This window comes from Octopus bimaculoides, chromosome 15 (assembly GCF_046866305.1).
Source record: "Octopus bimaculoides isolate indiv1 chromosome 15, ASM4686630v1, whole genome shotgun sequence".
Classification (NCBI taxonomy): Eukaryota; Metazoa; Mollusca; class Cephalopoda; order Octopoda; family Octopodidae; genus Octopus; species Octopus bimaculoides.
Window position 1 is genome coordinate 20,213,080 of NC_142942.1, and position 25,740 is coordinate 20,238,819.

Consider the following 25,740-nt stretch of genomic DNA (forward strand, 5'->3'; position numbering starts at 1 on the left):
GTACGCATGCGTCATACAGTCTGCCTTTTACTCTGAGTGAGAGTCCCTTTGTCGCCAGCAGGGGTAAGAGCTCTCTAAACTTTGCCCAGGCTATTCTTATTCTAGCAGCTACACTTTCAGTGCACCCACCCCCACTACTAACTTGGTCGCCCAGATAGCGGAAGCTATCGACTACCTCTAGTTTTTCACCCTGGAATGAGATAGAAGTTGTTTCCTGTTTGTTTGCAGTCTTTATTGCACCTGAACATCTGCCACAAACAAAAACTAACTTGCTAGTTAACCTGCCTTTGATGTTGCTGCACCTCTTATGTGTCCATAGCTTGCACCGGGTACATCTTATAGAGTTACTACCTACTCCTTTTCTACATACTGAGCAGGGCCATCTACCTGAAGAGGTTTGTGTTTTATCTACCTTCCTACTTATTAGGATTTTGGTTTTAGCTAGGTTGACTCTAAGGCCCTTCAATTCTAGACCTTGCTTCCACACCTGAAACTTCTCCTCTAGTTCTGATAGTGACTCCGCAATTAGGGCAAGGTCATCAGCATAGAGGAGCTCCCAGGGGCAACCTGTCTTGAACTCCTCTGTGATTGCCTGGAGGACTATGGTAAATAATAGGGGGCTGAGGACGGAACCTTGGTGGACCCCTACCTCTACCCGGAATTCATTGCTGTACTCATTTCCAACCCTCACCTTACTGGCCGCATCTCTGTACATGGCTCGCACAGCTCTCACTAGCCATTCTTCTATCCCAAGTTTCCTCATTGACCACCAGATAAGGGATCGGGGGACCCTGTCAAAGGCTTTCTCCATGTCAACGAAAGCCAGGTACAGAGGTTTATCCTTGGCTAGGTATTTCTCTTGCAACTGTCTCACTAGAAATAAGGCATCAGTAGTGCTTTTACCTGGCACGAACCCAAACTGCATCTCATCTAAATTGATTCGCTCCCTAATTAGTTGGGCTATGACCCTCTCTGTAACTTTCATAACCTGATCTAACAGCTTGATGCCTCTGTAATTATTTGTATCTAAAGCGTCCCCTTTACCTTTGTAGCAGTTGACTATGATGCTGCTACACCAGTCATAGGGTATGACTCCTTCGTGTATCACCTGGTTCGTAATACGGGTGACTAGGCTATAGCCAACACTGCCAGATATTTTGAGCATCTCTGCAGTGATTCCTGATGGGCCGGGGGCTTTCCCGGTCTTCATACTCTTAATTGCTTTATCTACCCTGGTACTATCAACTCGGATAGCTGGTCCCTCTATTGGGTCGACATAAGGCAGGCTCTCTTTCTCCCATTCATTCTCTTTATTAAGCAATCTATCGTAGTGGCATCTCCAGACCTCTTTCTTTGCATCCTCATTTAATGCAAGCGTACCATCATCCATGCGAACACATTTCTCTCCTACAACATCACTATTCTCTCTCCTACACTGTCTTGCAACCCGAAATACCTTGAGTCTTTGGTCCTCACGGCGCAGAACATTGGCAAATCTTTCCTTATCTGCTTCCCCTCTGGCTAAATAAACCTGTCGCCTAGCCTCCCTTCTGGCACATTGGTACAATTCCCTGCTACCACCGTTCTTCCAGTCCTTCCAAGCTTGTTTCTTTTGTCTAATAGCCCTGTCTACCTCCTTGTTCCACCACCACGTTACTCTGGGTTGGGAGGGGACCTTACACCACCCACAAATCTGGTCGGTGGCTTTCAACAGGTTGTCCCGCAGAAATCTCCAATTGTCTTCCACGTTGTATGATGCTATATCCCCTTCTATTTCGTTAAATGCTTCAAGTAACTTGTCTCTAAGTCTCTGTCCGTTTGCAGGGTCTTTAAGCTTCCACACCCTTCTTCTCCAAGCCTGTCTAATTCTGGGCACCCATTTTGCCTTGATCCCAAAGTCGCTAACTACTAATCTATGTTGTGGGGTACATTCTTCGCCAGGGTAGGTTTTGGCATTTATAAGCCGCCCTCTTTCCCTATTTCTGGCGAGGATGTAGTCGATTTGGCTAGAGTGTCTGCCGGAGCGGTAGGTGACTAGGTGACTGGCAGGTTTCCTGAAGTTGGTATTGCAGACCATAAGATTGGTTGCATCACAGAACTCCAGCAGTCTGGTTCCCTCCTCGTTGCGGGAACCGAAGCCATAGCCTCCATGTATGCCATGGAAGCCCCCAGCACGACGTCCGACATGACCGTTGAAGTCTCCAGCCACAAAGAGAAGGTCCCTGTCACTCGTCGACGAGGTAGTTTGCAAGAGGGTGTCATAGAATTGGTCTTTCAGACCATCTGGTAGCCCAGGTTGAGGTGCATAGGCTGAGATGACAGTAGCTAATCTATGATGAAGCACTAGTCTGATCTTAAGTACTCTGTCACTTACTCTAACGACCTTGATTACCTTATCCACCCATTTCTCCGCTAGAAGTATTCCTATGCCCCCGACCCCGTCAGTGTTCCCTGCCCAGAAAATCTTGTACCTGTGTTCTTTGCCTGTGAGGAACCTTGCAGAACCTCCTCTCCATCTTACTTCCTGGATGCAGCACATATCTACGCATCTCCGTTCAAGCATCTCAACAATTTCACCAGATCTACCTTTCAGCGTGCCGACGTTGAGAGTGCCAATCCTAACAGTATGGGTGTTGGGGGTGTGGGCCTGTAGCCTGGGAAGGGGAAAAGCAGTGTCGTGTACCTGAAAAGAAAACTTGCAATTGGAAGAATTCATAAGCAAAACATTACCTACAACCTGCAAACATTTCTCAACCTTAATGCGCTACCCAAAGGTAGGGGAGAGGATGGCCAAGGCCACTAGATGGGTTCCGGGAGACAGCCGAGGTTGACAGGATGACAAAGGGATGAACTTCCGGTGGAGGGGGCGGGATGACAGAGGAATGAACTTCCGGTGGAGGGGGTGGGATGGCAGAGGAATGAACTTCCGGTGGAGGGGGTGGGATGACAGAGGAATGAACTTCCGGTGGAGGGGGTGGGATGACAGAGGAATGAACTTCCGGTGGAGGGGGTGGGATGACAGAGGAATGAACTTCCGGTGGAGGGGGTGGGATGACAGAGGAATGAACTTCCGGTGGAGGGGGTGGGATGACAGAGGAATGAACTTCCGGTGGAGGGGGTGGGATGACAGACGAATGAACTTCCGGTGGAGGGGGTGGGAGGGCGGATGACAGACGAATGAACTTCCGGTGGAGGGGGTGGGAGGGCGGGTTACCGCCAGCGAGTAGAGAGGGCTCTTAATTGTAGATTTTAAATATTTGAGAGACAACAATGCATAAATCGTAATTTTTTAAAAGAGCAATGAATTCTGGGTGATTAGAATATAACGTAGCATGAATTTAGGAAGCTTAGAAAATGAATAAGCATGAATTTAAGACAACAACTGAATTCAATTGAATTTCATGGAGAGAAACAAGATAAATAATAAGGGACAAAACTAAAGCGCAAGGTATTGAGATGTTTGAGGCCGTAAATAAATAAAAATCTCTATCTTATCTGCATCTTGGGTATTTCGTCGTAGTACGTCAGCGAGATAATTTAGAATGGGTTTCTCATTTATATATAGCCAGAACCTGAAGACCTTAAAGGAAAAACTACGAAGGGGAGAGAGAGGATGGAGGGGTAGACAGAGGCATGGCGGGAGAAAAGATCATCATCATCATCATCATATATATATATAAAGAGAGAGAGAGAGAGAGAGAGAGGGGGGACCAGTCAAGCAGCACATCACGCTGTAATTCTTGGGCTGAGAAATCAACACTTAAAAGCCATAATTTTAAGGAGCGATAAGAATTTTTGAATAAAGGAAAATGGGTAGTGGTGGGTAGGTACCGCCAGCGAGTAGAGAGGGCTCTTAATTGTAGATTTTAAATATTTGAGAGACAACAATGCATAAATCGTAATTTTTTAAAAGAGCAATGAATTCTGGGTGATTAGAATATAACGTAGCATGAATTTAGGAAGCTTAGAAAATGAATAAGCATGAATTTAAGACAACAACTGAATTCAATTGAATTTCATGGAGAGAAACAAGATAAATAATATATATAATATATATATGTTTATATATATGTTTATATATATGTTTATATATATGTTTATATATATGTTTATATATATATATATATATATACATATATATATATATATATGTTTATATATATGTTTATATATATATATATATATATATATATATATATATATATATATATATATATACATATATATATATATATGTTTATATATATGTTTATATATATATATATATATATATATATATATATATATATACATATATATATATATATATGTTTATATATATGTTTATATATATATATATACATATATATATATATATATGTTTATATATATGTTTATATATATATATATATGTTTATATATATGTTTATATATATATATATATATATATATATACATATATATATATATATATGTTTATATATATGTTTATATATATATATATATATATATATATATATATATATACATATATATATATATATATGTTTATATTTATATATATATGTATATATATATATACATATATATATATATGTTTATATTTATATACATATGTTTATATATATTTATATATAAATATTTATTATTGTTTAAGAAAAATAGTGTGTTGAAGGTTTAGCTTGCTTAGCTTACATAGGACTATCCCTACTACCACTGCTTGATAACCGGTGTTGGTGTGTTTATGTCCTCATGATTTAGCAGTTCAACCAAAGGTATCAATAAAGTAAGTATCAGGTTTAAAAAAAAAAAAAAAGCACTGGCGTTGATTCATTCAAATAAAATTCTTCAGGGTGGTGCCCCAGCATGGCCGCATTCTATTGACTGAAACGAAAATATATTACATATGCGTGTTCTTTTATATGTATGTATAGGACAGAAAAGTTAATTAAGAAATGTTTAGAATTTTACAGCCCACAACACAAATATATTTCCATCGTGTGTAATGTTCGTTTGCGCATCTATATTATTTCCTAGTTATTAATTGATAAATATATATATATATATATATATATATATATATATATATATATATGCCTTTATTGACTGAGCTGCTTGTTGCCATGGATACGACAGGAAGTATTTTCTATGGAGCTAATTGTCTTTTCTTCTCGTCTGCCACCCCCCGCCTTATGACTACAGTCTTTGACACACACACACACACACACACACAGAATATGGGGCAATGAATTGAAGTGACATAAAGATTATGCTACAGTTATCTATTCATGTATGTCACACTGAGAGCTTTGACTTATTTATGGGACAAAAAGAACTACCTATGAGTATCTGTTTTGTAGGAAGGGTTAGCTGTAAGTTAGCTGTGTGACATATATATAGGAGCAAACATGTGATTTGTATACGACAGGGTGTGAGAAGTTTTATTAATCCTTTGGTTGCCTCATAAAGGAAAATACACACATCATCATCATCATCATCATCGCTTAACGTCCGTTTTCCATGCTGGCATGGGTTGGACGGTTTGACTGAGGTTTGGAGCCAGTGACTGCACCAGGCTCCAATCTGGTCTGGCAGAATTTCTACAGCTGGATGCCCTCCGAGAGTGTAGTGGGTGCTTTTACGTGCCACCGGCACGAGGGCCAGTCAGGTGGTACTGGCAACAGCCGCGCTCAAAATGGTGTAGTGGGTGTACTCTTGGGGTGGTTGGCATTACGAAGGGCATCCAGCTGTTGAAACCTTGCCAAATCAGACCAGAGCCTGGTGCAGCTTCCCAGCTAACCAGTTCTCACTCAAACTGTCTAACCCTGGCAGCAGGGAAAGTGGATGTTAAACGATGATGTATGGGTGTATATATGTGTGTGTGTGTGTGTGCTTGTGTGTGTGTATTCTCAACAACACGGTTTCAGGTTCAGTTCCACTGCACGGTACCTTGGGCAAGTGTATACTATAGCCTCGGGCTGACCAGAGCCTTGTGAGTGGAATTGGTAGATGGAAACTAAAAGAAGCTCATTGGCTGTGCGTATAAACAACTGACTGGAATGATGAGCTTTCCGTTGGATGTGTAATGTCAATGTGAATACCCGTCAGAGTGTAAGTATCTTGAGAGAAAAGCTGAACATTAGAAGCATCAGTTGTGGTGTGCAAGAGAGACGATTGCGCTGGTATGGACATGTGGTGAGAATGGATGAGGATAGCTGCGTGAAAAAGTGCCACACCCTAACAGTTGAGGGAACCAGTGGAAGAGGTAGGCCCAGGAAGACCTGGGCTGAGGTGGTGAGGCAAGACCTTCGTACATTGGGCCTCACCGAGGCGATGACTACTGACCGAGACCTTTGGAAATGTGCTGTGCGTGAGAAGACCCAGCAAGCCAAGTAAGATCGTTGCCAGTGCCCCTGGACTGGTTCTTGTGCGGGTGGCACATGAGATGCACCATTTTGAGTGTGGCCGTTGCCAGTACTGCCTGACTGGCTCCCGTAGGATTTTCGAGCGAGATCGTTGCCAGTGCCCCTGGACTGGCTTGTGCGGGTGGCACATAAAAGACACCATTTCGAGCGTGGCCGTTTTCGTGCGGGTGACACGTAAAAGCACCCACTACACTCTCTGAGTGGTTGGCGTTAGGAAGGGCATCCAGCTGTAGAAACTCTGCCAAATTAGATTGGAGCCTGGTGTTGCCATCCGGTTTCACCAGTCCTCAGTCAAATCGTCCAACCCATGCTAGCATGGAAAGCGGACGTTAAACGATGATGATGATATACGTACACACTGACATGACAAGTAAATAGACACCCTTATAAACGTTAAAAGTTATTTAAATCCAGAATCATACATTCAAATTATTTGTTAATTATTATAATGTGAATATCTAATATTTAGAAGACATTCCCTACTGGAATTGCTCCTTATCAGATGATAAATATTAAAAAGTCACATGTAGAACTTGAAACATAAAAAATGTCAATTAATAAAAAATATAAACCATTCCCAATAAAACATAAAATGGGGTTTTATGGGGTGTCTATTTACTTCTGTCTTGTCTGTGTGTGTATGTGTGTGTGTGTATGTGTGTGTGTGTGTGTGTGTGTGTGTGTGTGTGTGGTGTAAGTAGCTTGCTTACCAACCACATGGTTCCAGGTTCAGTCCCACTGCATGGCATCTTGGGCAAGTGTCTTCTACTATAGCCTCGGACCGACCAAAGCCTTGGGAGTGGATTTGGTAGATGGAAACTGAAAGAAGCCCATCGTATATATGTATATATTTTTTTAATATGCTAGACGACTGGTTTTAATTGATTAATATCAATTTCTACCCTCATTAATAAATTATATATATATATATATATATATATATATATATATATATATATATATATATATGTGTGTGTGTGTGTATATATATATGACAGGCTTTGAGACAGATTCTGTCCACCAGGTTTACAACCTATAATTCACTTCTGCAATCCATATAAATGGTGTAACTGGCTAATCTCCATGACTACACCTTTGCAATCTTGTTCACAAGGTGTGGCTGAACAAGCAACTTACTTTGTAAGGTACAACCTCTTACTCCCCACCCCATCTGCTGCATAATTTCCCCACCATTTCCTTCGTTCATTGTTTCCTCACTGTGGTTCAGGGTATTTTTCTCTCAACGATTTAATTGTTTATACATCTAATGGTTTTTTTTTCTTTCTTTTCTGCTCGTAGAATTACTTTACTAAATGAAAATTTCTAACTGTAAAAAAAAAAAAGACAAAACAATATTATATACCTACATGTATAATAATGGATGTCTATGTAGGTTGTTACCATTTGCACACAAACACATAAATACACATGCAAATATGTTCATCTCTCTCTCTCTCTTCGAAACACCTAGTTAGAATAGAGGCAGCTGATGAAGGAATAATTCCAAGTGGCTATCTGTTTTCCTATGTGTTCGTTCTGTTGTCTGTAGTTCATTTTTCTAACATCCTGTACCTTGATATGCATCTATATGCACATGTACATGTAAGTATGTACATATATGTGGGTATACATGCATATATATTCTTTGTATTATTATATATATATGTATATATATATGTGTGTGTATCATTGGTGATTTTCTTTCCCCGTCTTCCCTTCTTTTGGACGTTCCTCTATTTCTGAAGAAGAGCTTTGATCAAAACATAAAAATCCTCTTTCTTTCCTTTCCTAAGCGTCTGATAATACAGTACTTGTACCATGTCCTCGCGGTGATGGTTTTTCTTGTTTGTTCTTCTTTGTTTGGATTCACTATATATATATATATATATATATATATATATATATACCGAACAGGAACGTGAAACTCCGAGTAACAGTCTTTTGTTATATTTCTGCTGCTTTTAAATAAAGTATATATATATATATATATATATATATATATATATATATATATATATATATATATGCGTGTGTGTGTATATATATATACACATACATACATATATATATATATATATATGTGTGTGTGTGTGTGTGTATATGTACATATATACATATATATGTATGTGTATATGTATATACATATATATGTATATATATATTAGAAAAAATGAGGTACTCAGAGATCTGGATGGTTGTACATTTACAGATTTTTATTAATATGTCACATGTTTTTATAAATCATATATTAGAGCTTGCATCTATTCTAGTAGAATCTGCAGATTTAAATTTAAATGTGGAGATTCTACTAGAAGAACTCCATGTTGCCGATTAGGTCTTTTCTCTTGAATAGCTGTTGTTGAGTCATTCCTTCTTAGTCCCACCATACGCACAACATCGTTTTATGCGGATGAAGATCTTGTTTCACGCACGGTGTCGCTGGTTTACCAGGGCTAAGCCATTCCTTACACTGCTACATATTGATGTACAGGCACCATTTTTCGTCGCCAGTAACAATTCCTTTATTTGTTTCAGTCATTTGACTGCAGCCATGCTGGAGCAACGCCTTTAGTCGAACAAATTGACTTACTCTTTGTAAGCCTGGTATTTATTCTATCGGTGTCTTTTGACAAACCACTAAGTTATGGAGACACAAACACCAACATTGATTGTCAAGTGATGGTGGGGGCGAAACACAGACACACAAACATGTACACACACACACACACACACACACACACATATATATATATATATATATATATATATATGTATATGTATATATATATATATATATATATATATATATATATATATATATATATATATATATATATGTGTGTGTGTGTGTGTGTGTGTGTATATACAGCGAGCTTCTTTCAGTTTCCATCTACCAAATCCACTCACAAGGCTTTGGTTGACCTGTGGCTATAGTACAAGACACTTGCCCAAGGTGCTGTGCAGTGGGATTGAACCCACAACCATGTAGTTGGTAAGCAAGCAACTTACTACACAGCCACTCCTGATAGGAGGTGGAGTGTATGTATGTATGTATGTATGTATGTATAATATAAACATATGCACACAATGCCTCACATATATACATGTATGTAGTTATCTGTCTATCTCTCTTTGTTTACTTTCTCTCCCTCCTCTTCCTCCTCCTCCTCCTCCTCATCATCATCCTTTAACATCTGTTTTCTTTATATCTACACACACACACACGTACATACATGACACATGTACACACACACATGACTGGTTCTGTATTTTATCAACTGACCACAGAAGAAGAACATTTAAAGCTGAACTTAGCAAGATTTAAATCTAGATTGCAATGCCAAGTAACCCACTCTCTGTGGACGCTTTAACGACGGCTGTGACAATGATGACATATCATGATATATCTTGATATATTGTAACATTTCGTGTCTTAAATTACCTGTAGATAACAGTTTAAAGTATATTGTTTCTTTTTCTCTATTTCTGTGACCCTCTCAGCTCATACAATCAGATTTAAAAAGAAACACATGTGAAAATGTTACGCTACCTCAGACGTCTTTTTCTTCGACATCTTGTCAGTAAGTATATTTGTATATTTATTTAAGTAACTGCATTTCAATGTATGTATGTATGTCCAGTAAGTGTGTGTATATATATATATATATATATATATATATATACATATATATATTGGAAAATGTGTGAAATCCTTGGTACAGTTAGGTATATTTGAAAAAGGAGAAGAATGACTTCACTGGCACTTCTAATCAATTTAATTTTCTAATGATATAATATAATTTTACAGTTTGATTATATATATATATATATATATATATATATATATATATATATATATATAATCTAGCTGAGTAAAAAGTAAGCAACGTTTTGAAACATGAAATCCATCACATTATATTTCAACACTACAGAAATTTTGTTCATCAATATAAGTGCCATTACAGTCAACACGTTTTTACCAACCAGTTACAAGTTTGTTTGTTCCAATAACATAAAAATCTGGAGTTCTGGAGTTGATGCACTCTTTGAACGTACTTTCAGCATCGGTATGATTTTTGAACTCCTTCTCTTGCAGGAAACCATCAAGGTGCGTGAAGAAGTGGTAGTTGGTAAGAGAAAGTTCTGGGGAATAAGCTGGGTGGTGTAGCCAAGTTCCCTCAACTTCTGGAGTGTCATTAGTGAAACGCGTGGTCGAGCATTGTCATGAAGAATGATTGGCACTCTTCTGCTGACCATTCTGGGATGGAGGAGTAGCAGTTTTTCGTTCATTTGGCAATTTCATGGCAATATGTGTCTGCGGTGATGGTTTTTCTGTGTTTTAAGAAGTTATAGTGGATGAGTCCATCAGTACACCACCAATCTGTCACCATAACCTTCTTCTTGAAGAAAAGGTCTAGAGAAGGTTTTCGATGATTCATTTTGGTCCAACCACTCTGAAGAACGTCTTTTTTTTATTATTGTACAAAATCTATTTTTCATCACAAGTTACAATACGGTCGAGAAATGGATCAGTCTGGTTACGGAGAAGCGACGAACAAATTATGTACGACCCATTGCCTCATCACCATAAGCTCACTGAAGCATGCTCAATGTACCTGTAGCAGACTTCTCAAGTTTAAGGCAAAATTTTACATTGGCTCTTTGTTCCAACTTCCTGCCCATGACAAAAATAGCAGACTACAGCAAACACGTGATCACCTAAACACAAATTTGTATTGGGAAGAGAGGTCGAGATGAGGCAGGAGCGTTGAGGTGTTGTGCGCATGTATAAACAGATATTTTTGGAGGGAGATAAGCATGGCATGGAGGAGCTGGAGGAGCGTTTGGTGTGTGGGTTGTGGGTGGAATTGTTCAAGATTACGATAAGAGGTGTTGGGGTGGAAAGTGAATGGGTGTGCATGTGATGTAGGCGAGGAGGTGCCATGGAAAGAAAGGGATGGGGAAAGCAGTGAAGAGAGCGATACAATGAGACAAAAAAAAAATCTAATACTATAAAGTTAGGTGTAGAGGTGAGAGGAAATGTTACAAAGTTAACAAATAGTCATCATCACCACCATCATCATCATCCATCGGTGGGAAGGGGGTGTTGGGAAGGAGATATCGGGAAGGGGTGAGCGACAGATTGTGTGTGTGTGTGTGTGTTTGGGTGGCATGAGTGTATGACACGTCAAGAGGAATGGACATATGGTATATCTTTTCAAACACAACGAAGTGCAAGATGTCTTTTCTGGCACACAACATCTTAAGGTCGTTTTGTTGCTTGTTTTCCTCGGTTTGTGAAGTGGTCGGGTATAAAGTCCAAAGTAAAAACAATTGCATGTGAAAGAATATATAAAATATATATATAAAATAGAAAGAATTTTATAGACAAAAAAAAGAGAAAAAAGAAAGAAAAACGGAGACAGGATTATTAAAAAAGAATTGTTTAAAAATGTTGGTTTTATTCTTTTACTTGTTTCAGTCATTTGACTGTGACCATGCTGGAGCACCACCTTTTAGTTGAACAAATCGACCCCAGGACTCATTCTTTTGTAAGCCTAGTACTTATTCTATCGGTGTCTTTTACCGAACTCCTAAGTTACAGGGATGTAAACACACCAACACCAGTTGTCAAGCGATGATGGGATGGACAAACACAGATACACACACACACACACACACACACACACACACATGTATATATATGATGGGCTACTTTCAGTTTCCTTCTACCAGATCCACTCACAAAGCTTTGGTTGGTCCAAGGCTATAGTAGAAGACAGTTGCCCAAGGTGCCACACAGTGGGACTGAACCTGGGATCATTGATAATCACACATCCAGTGTGATCACCTTTTCAATTGCCAACCTTATGCGATTAGCTTTTGGTGAAGGAGGGAGTTCAACACTGCTGCCCTCTTTTGAGTTTCCTGCCTTGACATAAACTCATCTGGGAAGTTGGACAGCAGGAGATCGAGTTGTTTCTTGAAAACATCTACCCCCTACTCCATGAAGATCCCTCAAATGATGTGCTGTGCGTGAGAAGACCCGGCAAGCCAAGTAAGATAGTTGCCAGTGCCCCTGGACTGGTTCTTGTGCGGGTGGCACATGAGATGCACCATTTTGAGCGTGGCCGTTGCCAGTACCGCCTGACTGGCTCCCGTAGGATTTTCGAGCGAGATCGTTGCCAGTGCCCCTGGACTGGCTTGTGCGGGTGGCACATAAAAGACACCATTTCGAGCGTGGCCGTTTTCGTGCGGGTGACACGTAAAAGCACCCACTACACTCTCTGAGTGGTTGGCGTTAGGAAGGGCATCCAGCTGTAGAAACTCTGCCAAATCAGACTGGAGCCTGGTGTTGCCATCCGGCTTCACCAGTCCTCAGTCAAATCGTCCAACCCATGCTAGCATGGAAAGTGGACGTTAAACGATGATGATGATGATGATGATGTATGTCTGTCTGTGTGTCTTTCTAATATTTTGTTCTCTTCTAATTCCAGATTACAAACTGCTCCTGCTCTGTAGTTTGGTTGTTGTTTGTTTTTTTTATTTTCTCAATTCTGACACTGTCCACGGTAAGAATAAAGTTTTCTTCATAAGCTTTACTGTCTGTGTCTGTGGGAGGTTTATATATTATGTGTGGATTTGTGTGTACATGTATCTATCTATGTGTTTGTGTATATATGTGTACATTTGGTTGTGTGTGGGATGTATCTTTGTGTTTATATGTTTATAGTATAAATATATATATATATGTGTGTGTGTGTGTCTGTGTGTTGTGGCAGACGGCTGGTCCACTACTAATAAATAATGGACTGACTCAGTCAGTAATGTATGCTGTTCGGGTCAGTCCCACAGGGACAATGAAATATGTCACCATAATGTAGGACATGGATTCTCCCATCAAAGATGATACATAATCATTCAGCCTTTTTGTCGAATGACCTGCACAAACGATTTGTTTACAGTGATCAAGTGTTTGTGCCATGCAATTAGCTCACTCTCTCTATCAAACCGACGCTGTCTGAACAGGTGTGCACTGTGTACTGCGTATATCAGGTGTCGAAGTGATTGCTGAGCAATGTGAGGTGAAGTGTTTCGCTCAAGAACACAATGCACCACCAGGTCTAGGGATTGAACTCATGATTGCTAGATCATGAATTGAACACCCTTACACACACACACACACACACACACACACACACACACACACACACACACACACACTTATGTACGTTTATGTCTGTGTTTTTAAGTGTCTTTAAATATCTGTGTCACTGTGCACAAACAGTTTTTAGATGTCATTGCATACAAATAATGTTATTTATGTGTTCCTGGTGCAAACATTCCTCACTATATAAACATGTATGATTGTGTACAGACAGTTGTTGTACAGATTTCATTTTATGTTGTAAAATATCCATAACTGTTAAGACAGTTTTTATGTTAAAAAATACTTTTAACCCATTCATGCTGAGATTTTAACTAGTGAATGAAATTGCCTGAAAATTCACAGATAATGTTATTTTGACCTAAATAACAACTGAAAAAACGTTTCATTGGAATCTGTTTGATATTTCCTGAAATAATCACTGTCAGTTAGGCACTTTGCATATGAATCTTTAATGAGACCCAGTGCTTGAAAGGAACTCAGTTACCTTGCCTCCATGAGGCCCAATACTCAAAAGGAACTCAACCACTTTGCCTTCATGAGGCCCGATGCTTGAAAGGAATGTATCATCATCATCATCATCATCATCATCATCATCATCGTTTAACGTCCGCTTTCCATGCTAGCATGGGTTGGACGATTTGACTGAGGACTGGTGCAACCGGATGGCTACACCAGGCTCCAATCTAATTTGGCAGAGTTTCTACAGCTGGATGCCCTTCCTAACGTCAATATATATATATATATATATATATATATATATATATATATATATATATGTATATATATATATTCGCCATGATAGATCGCTGACCACTACATTTATATATTTTTTCTCCTTGTTTCTCTCCTTATTTCTTTCTGTGTTCCTTTCAGTTGAAGAGCATAGGCTCGAAACGTCAAAGACTTTCTCTATTCTCGAGCGTTAAACTAATACATCCATTTGTTGTTTACACCACCTGTCTTCGTCTTTCGTAAATTCTCCCATACATAATACATATATATATATATATATATATATATATATATATATATATATATATATATATATATAGTATATATATATAGTATATATATATATATATATATATATATATATACATGCTCACTCAAACACATACTTATGATTTCAAAGTGTTCATAGCTTTGTGGATGGTAGCATAAAGTGTCTCCAGAAATCATGTGAAAGCCACTATCAACAAACAAGTGGAAATATTGATTATAAACTTTTATTGAATACTTTATTTAATCTTGTGCATACTTACATGCGTACATATTAGACACAAATGTTATTAATATTCACACACACACACACACACTCACACCCACACATATACACATGTGTTTGCATGGATATAAGCAATACTTTGATAGTTATAATTGTTTTCAATCTTTATTTTCTTTTTTCAACAGGAAAACATCAAGTTTGGGACATCATCAATACCACAGGTTGGTCAGAAAGTTTGATATCTTTTATTGTCATATATTGGTACCTATGGAATACTAACAATATAAAGGTGCAATAAAGACTGCAAACAAACAGGAAACAACTTCTATCTCATTCCAGGGTGAAAAACTAGAGGTAGTCGATAGCTTCCGCTATCTGGGCGACCAAGTTAGTAGTGGGGGTGGGTGCGCTGAAAGTGTAGCTGCTAGAATAAGAATAGCCTGGGCAAAGTTTAGAGAGCTCTTACCCCTGCTGGCGACAAAGGGACTCTCACTCAGAGTAAAAGGCAGACTGTATGACGCATGCGTACGAACAACCATGCTACATGGCAGTGAAACATGGGCTGTAACTGCTGAGGACATACGTAAGCTCGCAAGGAATGAAGCCAGTATGCTCCGTTGGATGTGTAATGTCAATGTGAATACCCGTCAGAGTGTAAGTATCTTGAGAGAAAAGCTGAACATTAGAAGCATCAGTTGTGGCGTGCAAGAGAGACGATTGCGCTGGTATGGACATGTGGTGAGAATGGAGGAGGATAGCTGCGTGAAAAAGTGCCACACCCTAACAGTTGAGGGAACCCGTGGAAGAGGTAGGCCCAGGAAGACCTGGGCTGAGGTGGTGAGGCAAGACCTTCGTACATTGGGCCTCACCGAGGCGATGACTACGGACCGAGACCTTTGGAAATGGGCTGTGCGTGAGAAGACCCGGCAAGCCAAGTAAGATCGTTGCCAGTGCCCCTGGACTGGTTCTTGTGCGGGTGGCACATGAGATGCACCATTTTGAGCGTGGCCGTTGCCAGTACCGCCTGACTGGCTCCTGTAGGATTTTCGAGCGAGATCGTTGCCAGTGCCCCTGGACTGGCTTGTGCGGGTGGCACATAAAAGACACCATTTCGAGCGTGGCCGTTTTCGTGTGGGTGACACATAAAAGCACCCACTACACTCTCTGAGTGGTTGGCGTTAGGAAGGGCATCCAGCTGTAGAAACTCTGCCAAATCAGACTGGAGCCTGGTGTTGCCATCCGGTTTCACCAGTCCTCAGTCAAATCGTCCAACCCATGCTAGCATGGAAAGCGGACGTTAAACGATGATGATGATGATAAATAGCTTTCTCTCTCAGACATATATATGCTCCTACACTTTCATATCCCTCAATACCATGCCCTACTCACTTGAGCAGTGGCAAGTCTTCTCTCATAGTTTTTTAGCGATGTCACTAGTGCTGGTGTTATGAAAAAAATAAAACTAAAGCAAAAAGCACCAACACGACAATTTGAAGTGGTTGGCATTAGGAAGGGCATCCTGCTATGAAAAAAAAATGAAAAACCATGCCAAATAGACACTAGAGCTTAGCACATCCCTCTGGCCTGTCAGTTTGAGTTGAACTGTCCAACCCATGTCAGCATAGCAATAAAAGGACATTAAATGACGACGATGACAATTGTGTGTGTGTGTAGGGCCTCAATTTTTCAATATGGCTCACATGTCTCCGGATGTTAAAAAAACTTCTCTCTGTCACATGTGTAGACAAGATATGAACAGCTGTTACCCACATGATAAAAGAAATGTGTTCTGAGACAGTCTACATATTATTGAAGCACAGATATTGCAGCTCTGTGTATACACTAGTGTCTGCTGTCAATCTGAAGCACAGGCTAAAGTGTAGTTTATAGGTCATGTTTTATAGGTCTTCCGTATTCTGTGTATTTTATTTCTATAACATTTGTACTTAATTAAATAATAATGTGAAATATATATCCTGCAGATGAGTAAAAACTTGTTTTAAAAATGGGTAGGGTGAGTGTATAGCTAAGTGGCTAAGGAACTTGCTTCACATTTGTGATGTTCTGAGTTCAAATACTACCATGAGGCACTCTGGGTACGTGTCTTCTATTTTAACCTGGGTTGGGCAAAGCCTTCTGAGTAGAATTTATGAAAAGGAAATTGTATGAGCCCCTATATATATGTGTGTGTTTCTATGTATATATATATATATATATATGTATGTATACACACACAGATATATATATATATATATATATATATAAACACAGACACCATTTCGAGCGTGGCCGTTTTCGTGCGGGTGACACGTAAAAGCACCCACTACACTCTCTGAGTGGTTGGCGTTAGGAAGGGCATCCAGCTGTAGAAACTCTGCCAAATTAGATTGGAGCCTGGTGTTGCCATCCTGTTTCACCAGTCCTCAGTCAAATCGTCCAACCCATGCTAGCATGGAAGGCGGACGTTAAATGATGATGATGATGATGATGACATGTATGTATATACACACACACACATATATACTAGCAGGAAAACCTGTCGTTGATTGGCTAATTACTTTTGCAATTTATCAGGAGCCGCATTGGGTATATTTTTATATGTATAATTTACTCCTCCTGTATGTGCGCATTTTTAGAAGACAAAGCTATTGAAGTTTTGCAGTTTCTTGTGTTCTTTCTTGCATACGATGTGATGCTTTTCAAAGACGATCAGCTGCAAGTCATGCATGACTTTCGTCTTCATTTTCTGCTGCATGTCGAGCTGCCATTCTTTGTTCACTATCTGCAAGTGGTACATTTCATTGATGTTTCATTTCAGATGCACGTCGAGCTTTCTTTCTCTGTTGCTGATCTGTAAGCTGTGTGCATGTCTCATTGTCATTTTCTGATGCACATCTTGCATTTGTTTGGTGTTCGTTTTATGACAGTCTTTTTTTATGAGACATTTTTTAGTAATATTGAAATGAAATTCAGATGCCATGTTACTGTAATGCAAGGAAAATAGGTATATTAAATTGAAGAATAGCTTAAGGCAATGAGAAATGTTTTTGGTAAGGAATATCAGTAAGTAATAGTGAAATGAATTTAGAAAAGCTGAATGGTGTCAGTGTTCTTGCTGAAATTCCAACACCATATTACAGAAATGCAGGGCAAGGCATTGTGTGGTTGTTTCTTTGTAGATGTGTCGATGATTTTCGTTTCACTGTGAATTTGTGTCTGTCTGCGTATGGCTTCACTGTCAGATTGTCTCTGCTTATGTGAAAGAAATTTGTATATTTATATCTGAACGGAGAAGTTAGAAAAATAGGGATATCTGAAACATGAATGAATATACATACGTGTGTGTGTGTGTGTATGTTCTTTTAGAGAGACAGACTGGATGCTTCAGCACTTCTGATTGAGCAGACCAATAAAGAAAGCCATTTCACTTTTGGCCATCTAACCTTTTTTTTTTTTTATGTATTGACAACTCTATTCTCTGATATGCCCTTTTGCATTTTAAACATGTTAAAGTGTGATTTTAGAACATTTAGTTGCTATTTCTGGCAGTTGATGTGGCAGGCATAGTCAACCTTTATTTGAGAAGTATGCCATATGAGACTTGGTTCATCTTCCGATGGGCTCCATTTGTAAAAAAATCAAGGTAATTTCTTGCTAGTGTGCCATTCAGAAATCATTTAAGGCTCCTTTGTTAGTTAGTGCCTTATTATTATGACACACCTAAATTGACCTTGTATAATGGAATACAGTCAGCTATATGTATTGAGGAAAAATTTACTTTATGTGTGTTTTTGTGAAAAGTAGGTCAAATGTCTCTAAAACAAGTTTGTGTCAAAATAACAATTACTTCTCCTTAAAGCTTACCATTTATTTACAGAAGCCAATTTATATGAATAGCTTGCTAAAAATTTCTGTATGAAGAGTCTATAGCCTTAAGATTTATGTTGCAATTGGCTGTACTACAATTGATAAAACATGAACTCTTGTACTCCCAAGGGACCTGTTAGGAGCCTTTCAATAGGATTTTGCACTGTGTGAATTACAGGAACCAAAAATAAGGTTGGAAAAAACATCATACACTCCTAAAACTGTGTCAGCATTTTATTGCTTACGGTGATAATTTTTGAGGGATCATCTCTTAGATGTTGTCATGTAGCTTGGGTTTGAAAAGTATCACTTAAATTTTTCCCTCAAATAAGCAGGCTTAGTAAACTTGGATCAGTTTTTTAATTACTGTATGGGGTAGTTAATACAGTCCTTATACATGGGCTGGAATGTCGATCAGGTGGTGTATATTTTATGGCAATATATGTCTGGAGACATTGAAGAAAGTTATTGTCTGCTGAAAGATCTTGGAGAATGTTACGAAATTGAAAGATATCCTTGTCGTCATTGTCATCATCAATCATTGTCGTCATCAATCATCATCGTCGTCATCGACCATTGTGCCGTCATCAATCATCATCGTCATCAACCGTTGTCGTCTTCAAACACCGTTGTTGTCATCAACCACCATCGTCGTCGTCATCAACCATTATCATCGTTGTCAACCATTGTTGTCGTCTTCAAACACCGTCGTTGTCATCAGCCATCATCGTCATCATCAACCATTGTTGTCATCATTAACTATAATCGTTGTTATCAATGTTTTCTTTACGCACTATAAAGGCAGAAGTAAATCTGCCTTCAACTTAGTTGTGCGTCTGTGTTTCACTTTTTTTTTCTTGTGTGTTTCACTACATAAGCGTCACCAACTGCCTACCCTGAGTAATTACTCCCGGCACATGCCTGCTACATGAGTCTTATTACAACTAATTTATATGGATGCCCTGTGCAATTCGACACTCAACTCTCGAACAGCTGGGCTCAAGCTTAAATGTCAAAGAAAAAAACATGGAAATCCAAGTGAAGTTTCATTAAAGTTCACAAATGGAATTAAATTATTTTGCTGTGAAGAAAAGAATTCTAATGTTTCAAGTCAGACCTTTCAGAGACAAAGGAAATATAAAAAAAAAATAAATAAAATTTAAAAAAAAGGAAAGAAAAAGGAACCCCGCCGAAAATCCAATAACGAAAGGTTTGGTGTGAAAATTTTAGATTAGGGGTTCTCAGCCATTTTCTATCTATGGATCCCTCCACTGGACCCAATAAACCATTTAACTTTTTTAACAAAAAACCCTATTATATTCTTATAATTAAATATTAGAAATTGCCTAAAAAAATTAAAAAATATATTATGTGCTGTAAAAGCATAACCAAATTTATTGCACATAATTTTTAACAATTGAACCAACATTTCAAATCAATGTTATTACCTGTTTCATTAATTTTCTGTTATTTTTTTTCATTATTGTTTGTTTTTCGTTGCAGCAAAACTTAAACAACTTCTATCAAGTGAGTCTTTGATGCACATACACATATCCTTAACACCCATATGTATTATATATATATATCTATATATCTATATATCTATATAATTATAAGATCTGGTAATTAGTCATATATTAATATATTAATTAATATCGATTAATTATCAGGGGGCCAGCACATTTAAAGAATCAAAGAGATTCAGAAATATTATCTGCAATCTCAGTGGATTAAGGTACATTTTAAAAAATAACGTCGACCACTAACGTGGACAATTAATGCGCTAGAAATAGATCACATTTTGTGTCTATTAAGACCTAAAAAGTTCTCAACATATATATATATATATATATATATATATATATATATACATACACACTCATGATACTGTCCAAAAGTTTCAGTACATTATGAAATTATAGAGAAAAAAGATAATTAAAATCATGATATTAATCATGACCATTTATTAATTAGATTGATATATAACATTCTTTCACCAACAAATTATTTCTAACAAAATAACTTCTAAAAATATCTGTATAAGAATTCGATATTAGTTTTATCAAAATAACCACCTTTTTACGCAATAACAGCATCACATATTCTTGGTAATCCTTTAATTTGTGATGTTAAATGTTTGGGGATTTAAGCCTTTAGCCTTCAGATTACTCTGTCAAATGTAATCCTTATTTATCCACATAGTTTTGAATTATCTCATAGCTTCAAGAATTTGATGAACACGATTGTTTATTTTTAGAATGACATTGTAGAATATGTGTGAGAGGCCAAACCTGGCAGGTTTTAACAAAAAACAGGTAGAATATTTGGGCTGGATATGGCCAGTTAAAATGCTAAAGGGTTGACACATTCCTTGTTTCTTGTAATAGTTCCTACATGTGGTTAGAACTGTTTGGCAGTTTTGATTTCATTGTTCTGTCCAATGCATCACATAATACCCGAAAAGAATTGATGTTGGGGAACTGGAATGGGGCTAATTCAGGATTTCAAAAATATTATTTCCATCTTTAGTGTTTATCATAATCTAAAATAACAATATTTAACATAAGTTTCTTTCAGCTTTCTCAGAAATTGCCTTAGAGCATTTGACATAATTTTTAAACGGCAAAACAATTTCTGTTCAAATGATATTGACACATATATGTTTTGTAACCTTTGAATAGATAAAATTAGTGTAAATAAATGACTATATTTGTATTATTTACAACCAGTGTTACATTGATATTTGTGTCATGTTTGACATGCCATAAATAATCATGAAAGTTAAATAGGCGCAGGACTGGCTGTGTGATAAGAAGCTTGCTTCTCAACCACATGGTTCAAGGTTCAGCCCACTGCATGGCACCTTGGGCAAGTGTCTTCTACTATAGCCTCAGGCCAACCAAAGCCTTGTGAATGGATTTGGTAGACAGAAACTGAAAGAAGCCTGTTATGTATGTATATGTATGTGTGTGTTTGTTATTTGTGTCTGTGTTTGTCCACCCCACCATTGCTTGACAATCGATGCTGGTGTGTTTACGTCCCTGTCACTTAGTAGTTCGGCAAAAGAGACCAATTGAATAAGTACTAGGCTTACAAAGAATAAGTCCTGGGGTCAGTTTGTTCAATTAAAGGTGGTGCTCCAGCATGGCCACAGTCAAGTGACTGAAACAAGTAAAAGACTACAAATTGGCTTTTGAACAAAAATATTTAACTGTACCTAAACTTTTGGACAGTAATGTGTATATATACATACATACATACATACATACATACATACATATATATATATGTATATATGTATATATGTATATACACACTTACTAACACTGTAATAGTATGGTACTGAATACTATGTATAAAGTTTATTCAACTGAATATTCAGTACTTGATGTTTTCTTTTTTTTTTGTATATATACATATCTGTGTATACATCTATGTGTTCAATGTGTTTGTGTCTGTGTTTGTCCCCCACCATTGCTTGACAACTGGTGTTGGTCTGTTTACATCCCTGTAACTTAGCAGTTCAGCAATAGTGACTGATAGAATAAATACCAGGTTTAACAAAAGATAACTACTGGGGGTCGATTCATTCAACTCAAAATTCTTCAAGGTGGTGCCCCAGCATGACCACAGTCAAATGACTGACACAAGTAAAAGGTAAAAGTTAAAAGGTAGATTTAAAGCCTTATAGCAATTCAAACATCGATACCTTTCCTTTTTGTCTGCCCTCATCACAATACAGACCAGGTACAATGCCCCACCCTTTTTTTCCTCACACATGGTTTATCAAAGTTTATCTAAGCCTCCATGTGTGAAATAAAACACAAAGGATCAAAGTTTTGTAAACGCCAAATATTGAGCAGAAAGCATTAATAGAAATGCAGAAACAATGAGGTTGATTGTAATTAACTCTTTGGCCTTCAGATTATCTTGAGATTTTGATGGTGAGATTAGTTTTAGAATGACATTGTAGGGTAGGTGTGAGAGGCTGGATCTGGCCAATTTGAACATAAACCAGGTAGAATATTAGGGTTGCATATGGCTGATTTAAATGCTGAAAACTTAACCTTTTTGATACCAACCCAACTGAAACTGCCTCTGGCTCTGTAGTACAAATGTCTTGTTTTCAAAAGTTCTAAATTAAAATCTTCCATCAAACCTTAGTCACAATTTATGTTCCTAACACTAGCTTAATGATGACTAAGTTATTTTGCTAAATTCTTTGTTATATTTTAAAATTAATTGAAAGAAACACAGAGCATCTCAACAGAAATATGGTAACAAAAGGGTTAATCGTGCATTATCTTGTAACTTCAAGATTTTGATGATGAGATTATGTTTAGACTGACATTGTAGGATAGGCATGAGAGGCCAGATCTAGCTGGTTTAAACAAAATATATGAGCCAAATGTGACTGATTTAAACGGTAAATCTTAAACTACCATAATCATTTAAAATGCTTGTACCATACTGCCATCAACTGGAGCTAAAGGAAAGATAACACAAAACTGATTTTCTGATATTTTGGAAATGTAATTTATTGAATTATTTAAGTATTTTGCACTCATTATGTTTAATTCCAGAAATAGTTGAGTATTTCTTTGTCTTGTTTTAAATTCTAGCAAACAAGTGTATCGTCTCCTGTCCACGGAACCAGTATTCCTTCTATATCAAATCAGGCGAAGGAATTAAATCTTATCCAATCATATGTTTCAACAACAAAGAGTATGTTTCTTCTTCTTCTTCTTCTTCTTCTTCTTCTTCTTCTTCTTCTTCTCCTCCTCCTCCTCCTTCTCCTCCTCCTCCTCCTCCTCCTGGTGCTGCTGCGAATTACCATATTGGACAACCCAGGAGTTCTGATTTTATTAAGCTATACAGAATATGGTGTGGTGGGGCTAAGGTTGGGGTGGGGGCAGGGGGGGGGTAAAAAGATTCTAAAATAAAAAAGAAAAAATGGCTTGACTGTTTGGTAAAAAGTTTGTTTCTCAACCACATGGTCTCAAATTCAGTATCATTGTGTGGTACCTTGGGCAAGTGTCCACCTCTATAACCCTGAGCTGACCAAGGTCCTGTGAATGGATTTGATCAGTGGATACTGAAAGAAGCCTATGGACGAGGACAGCTGTGTAAAGAAGTGCCAATCTCTAACTGTGGAGGGAACCTGTGGTAGGGGTGGACCCAGGAAGACACAAAATGAGCTGGTGGAGCATGGTCTTTGAACTTTGAGCCTCACAGAGGCAGTGACTGGTGACCGAGGCCTTTGGTGATATGCTGTGCTTGAGAGGACCCATCAAGCCAAGTACACCCATGCTGGTGGCATGTAAAGAACACCTTTTGAACGTTGAGCCTCATGGAGCCAAAGTGGCTTAGTTCCTTTCAAGCGTTGGGCCTCACGGAGGCAATGACCAAGACCTTTGGCATTATGTCGTGCTTGAGAAAATGACCCATCAAGCTGAGCAAGATCGCAGTCGTGACAGATACCGATGTCACACAAATTGGCACCCATGCCAGTGATACATAAAGGCACCCCGGTGTCACGCAAATGGCACCTGTGCCGGTGGCACGTAAAAGCACCCATTACACTCTTGGAGTGGTTGGTGTTAGGAAGGGCGTCCAGCCATAGAAAAAGTCATGCCAAATCAGACTGGAGTCTGGTGTAGCCTTCCAGCATGCTAGCCCAGTCAGATTGTCCAACCCATGCCAGCATGGACAACGGACGTTAAATGATCATGATGATGATGATATATATGTGTGTGTGTTGGTGTATTTCTTTGTGTTTGACCCACAAAATCGTTTGACAGCTAGCCGGTGTTGGTTTGTTTACATTTCCATAACCTGGCAGTTTGACAAAAGACACTGATAGAATAAGTATGAGGCTTAAAAAGAAAAAAAGTACTGGGGTTGACCCTAACTCTCCAAGGCTGTGCCCCAGCATGACCACATTCTGATGACTGAAACATAAGAGATTAAAGCTTAATTAACTAAGACCTTATGCCAGTGGTTACCAACCTGTGGTCCGCAGAACCCTGGTGGTCCATAAATGGGGTCAGTGAACATGTTATCCTGGGGTCAATGGGAAAACTCATTTAAATAAAAGAGGCCCTTGGTAGTGGAATAGCTGGGATCCACTGCCCTATCCTGGGGTCAATGGGAAAACTCATTTAAATAAAAGAGGCCCTTGGTAGTGGAATAGCTGGGATCCACTGCCCTATCCTGGGGTCAATGGGAAAACTCATTTAAATAAAAGAGGCCCTTGGTAGTGGAATAGCTGGGATCCACTGCCCTATCCTGGGGTCAATGGGAAAACTCATTTAAATAAAAGAGGCCCTTGGTAGTGGAATAGCTGGGATCCACTGTCCTATCCTGGGGTCAATGGGAAAACTCATTTAAATAAAAGAGGTCCTTGGTAGTGGAATAGCTGGGATCCACTGCCCTATCCTGGGGTCAATGGGAAAACTCATTTAAATAAAAGAGGCCCTTGGTAGTGGAATAGCTGGGATCCACTGCCCTATCCTGGGGTCAATGGGAAAACTCATTTAAATAAAAGAGGCCCTTGGTAGTGGAATAGCTGGGATCCACTGCCCTATCCTGGGGTCAATGGGAAAACTCATTTAAATAAAAGAGGCCCTTGGTAGTGGAATAGCTGGGATCCACTGCCCTATCCTGGGGTCAATGGGAAAACTCATTTAAATAAAAGAGGCCCTTGGTAGTGGAATAGCTGGGATCCACTGCTCTATCCTGGGGTCAATGGGAAAACTCATTTAAATAAAAGAGGCCCTTGGTAGTGGAATAGCTGGGATCCACTGTCCTATCCTGGGGTCAATGGGAAAACTCATTTAAATAAAAGAGGCCCTTGGTAGTGGAATAGCTGGGATCCACTGCCCTATCCTGGGGTCAATGGGAAAACTCATTTAAATAAAAGAGGCCCTTGGTAGTGGAATAGCTGGGATCCACTGCCCTATCCTGGGGTCAATGGGAAAACTCATTTAAATAAAAGAGGCCCTTGGTAGTGGAATAGCTGGGATCCACTGTCCTATCCTGGGGTCAATGGGAAAACTCATTTAAATAAAAGA

At 38.6% G+C, this 25,740-nt stretch overlaps 1 protein-coding gene across 3 annotated transcripts in view; it reads left to right on the top strand.

The window, feature by feature from the left end:
- Positions 1 to 25,740, top strand: part of LOC106876905 (protein O-linked-mannose beta-1,2-N-acetylglucosaminyltransferase 1) — an 83,395-nt gene that overhangs the window by 16,373 nt on the left and 41,282 nt on the right. For 2 of the 3 annotated variants that reach the window (XM_089363503.1, XM_089363502.1), the window contains exons 4-8: positions 9,906 to 9,985; positions 12,902 to 12,976; positions 14,986 to 15,021; positions 20,171 to 20,194; positions 23,290 to 23,392. In XM_089363503.1, the coding sequence (XP_089219629.1) occupies positions 9,943 to 9,985; positions 12,902 to 12,976; positions 14,986 to 15,021; positions 20,171 to 20,194; positions 23,290 to 23,392 (281 nt within the window). In that variant the 5' untranslated portion in view covers positions 9,906 to 9,942. The remainder of the gene's footprint in view (positions 1 to 9,905; positions 9,986 to 12,901; positions 12,977 to 14,985; positions 15,022 to 20,170; positions 20,195 to 23,289; positions 23,393 to 25,740) is intronic. The other variant, XM_089363504.1, reaches the window with a different exon arrangement.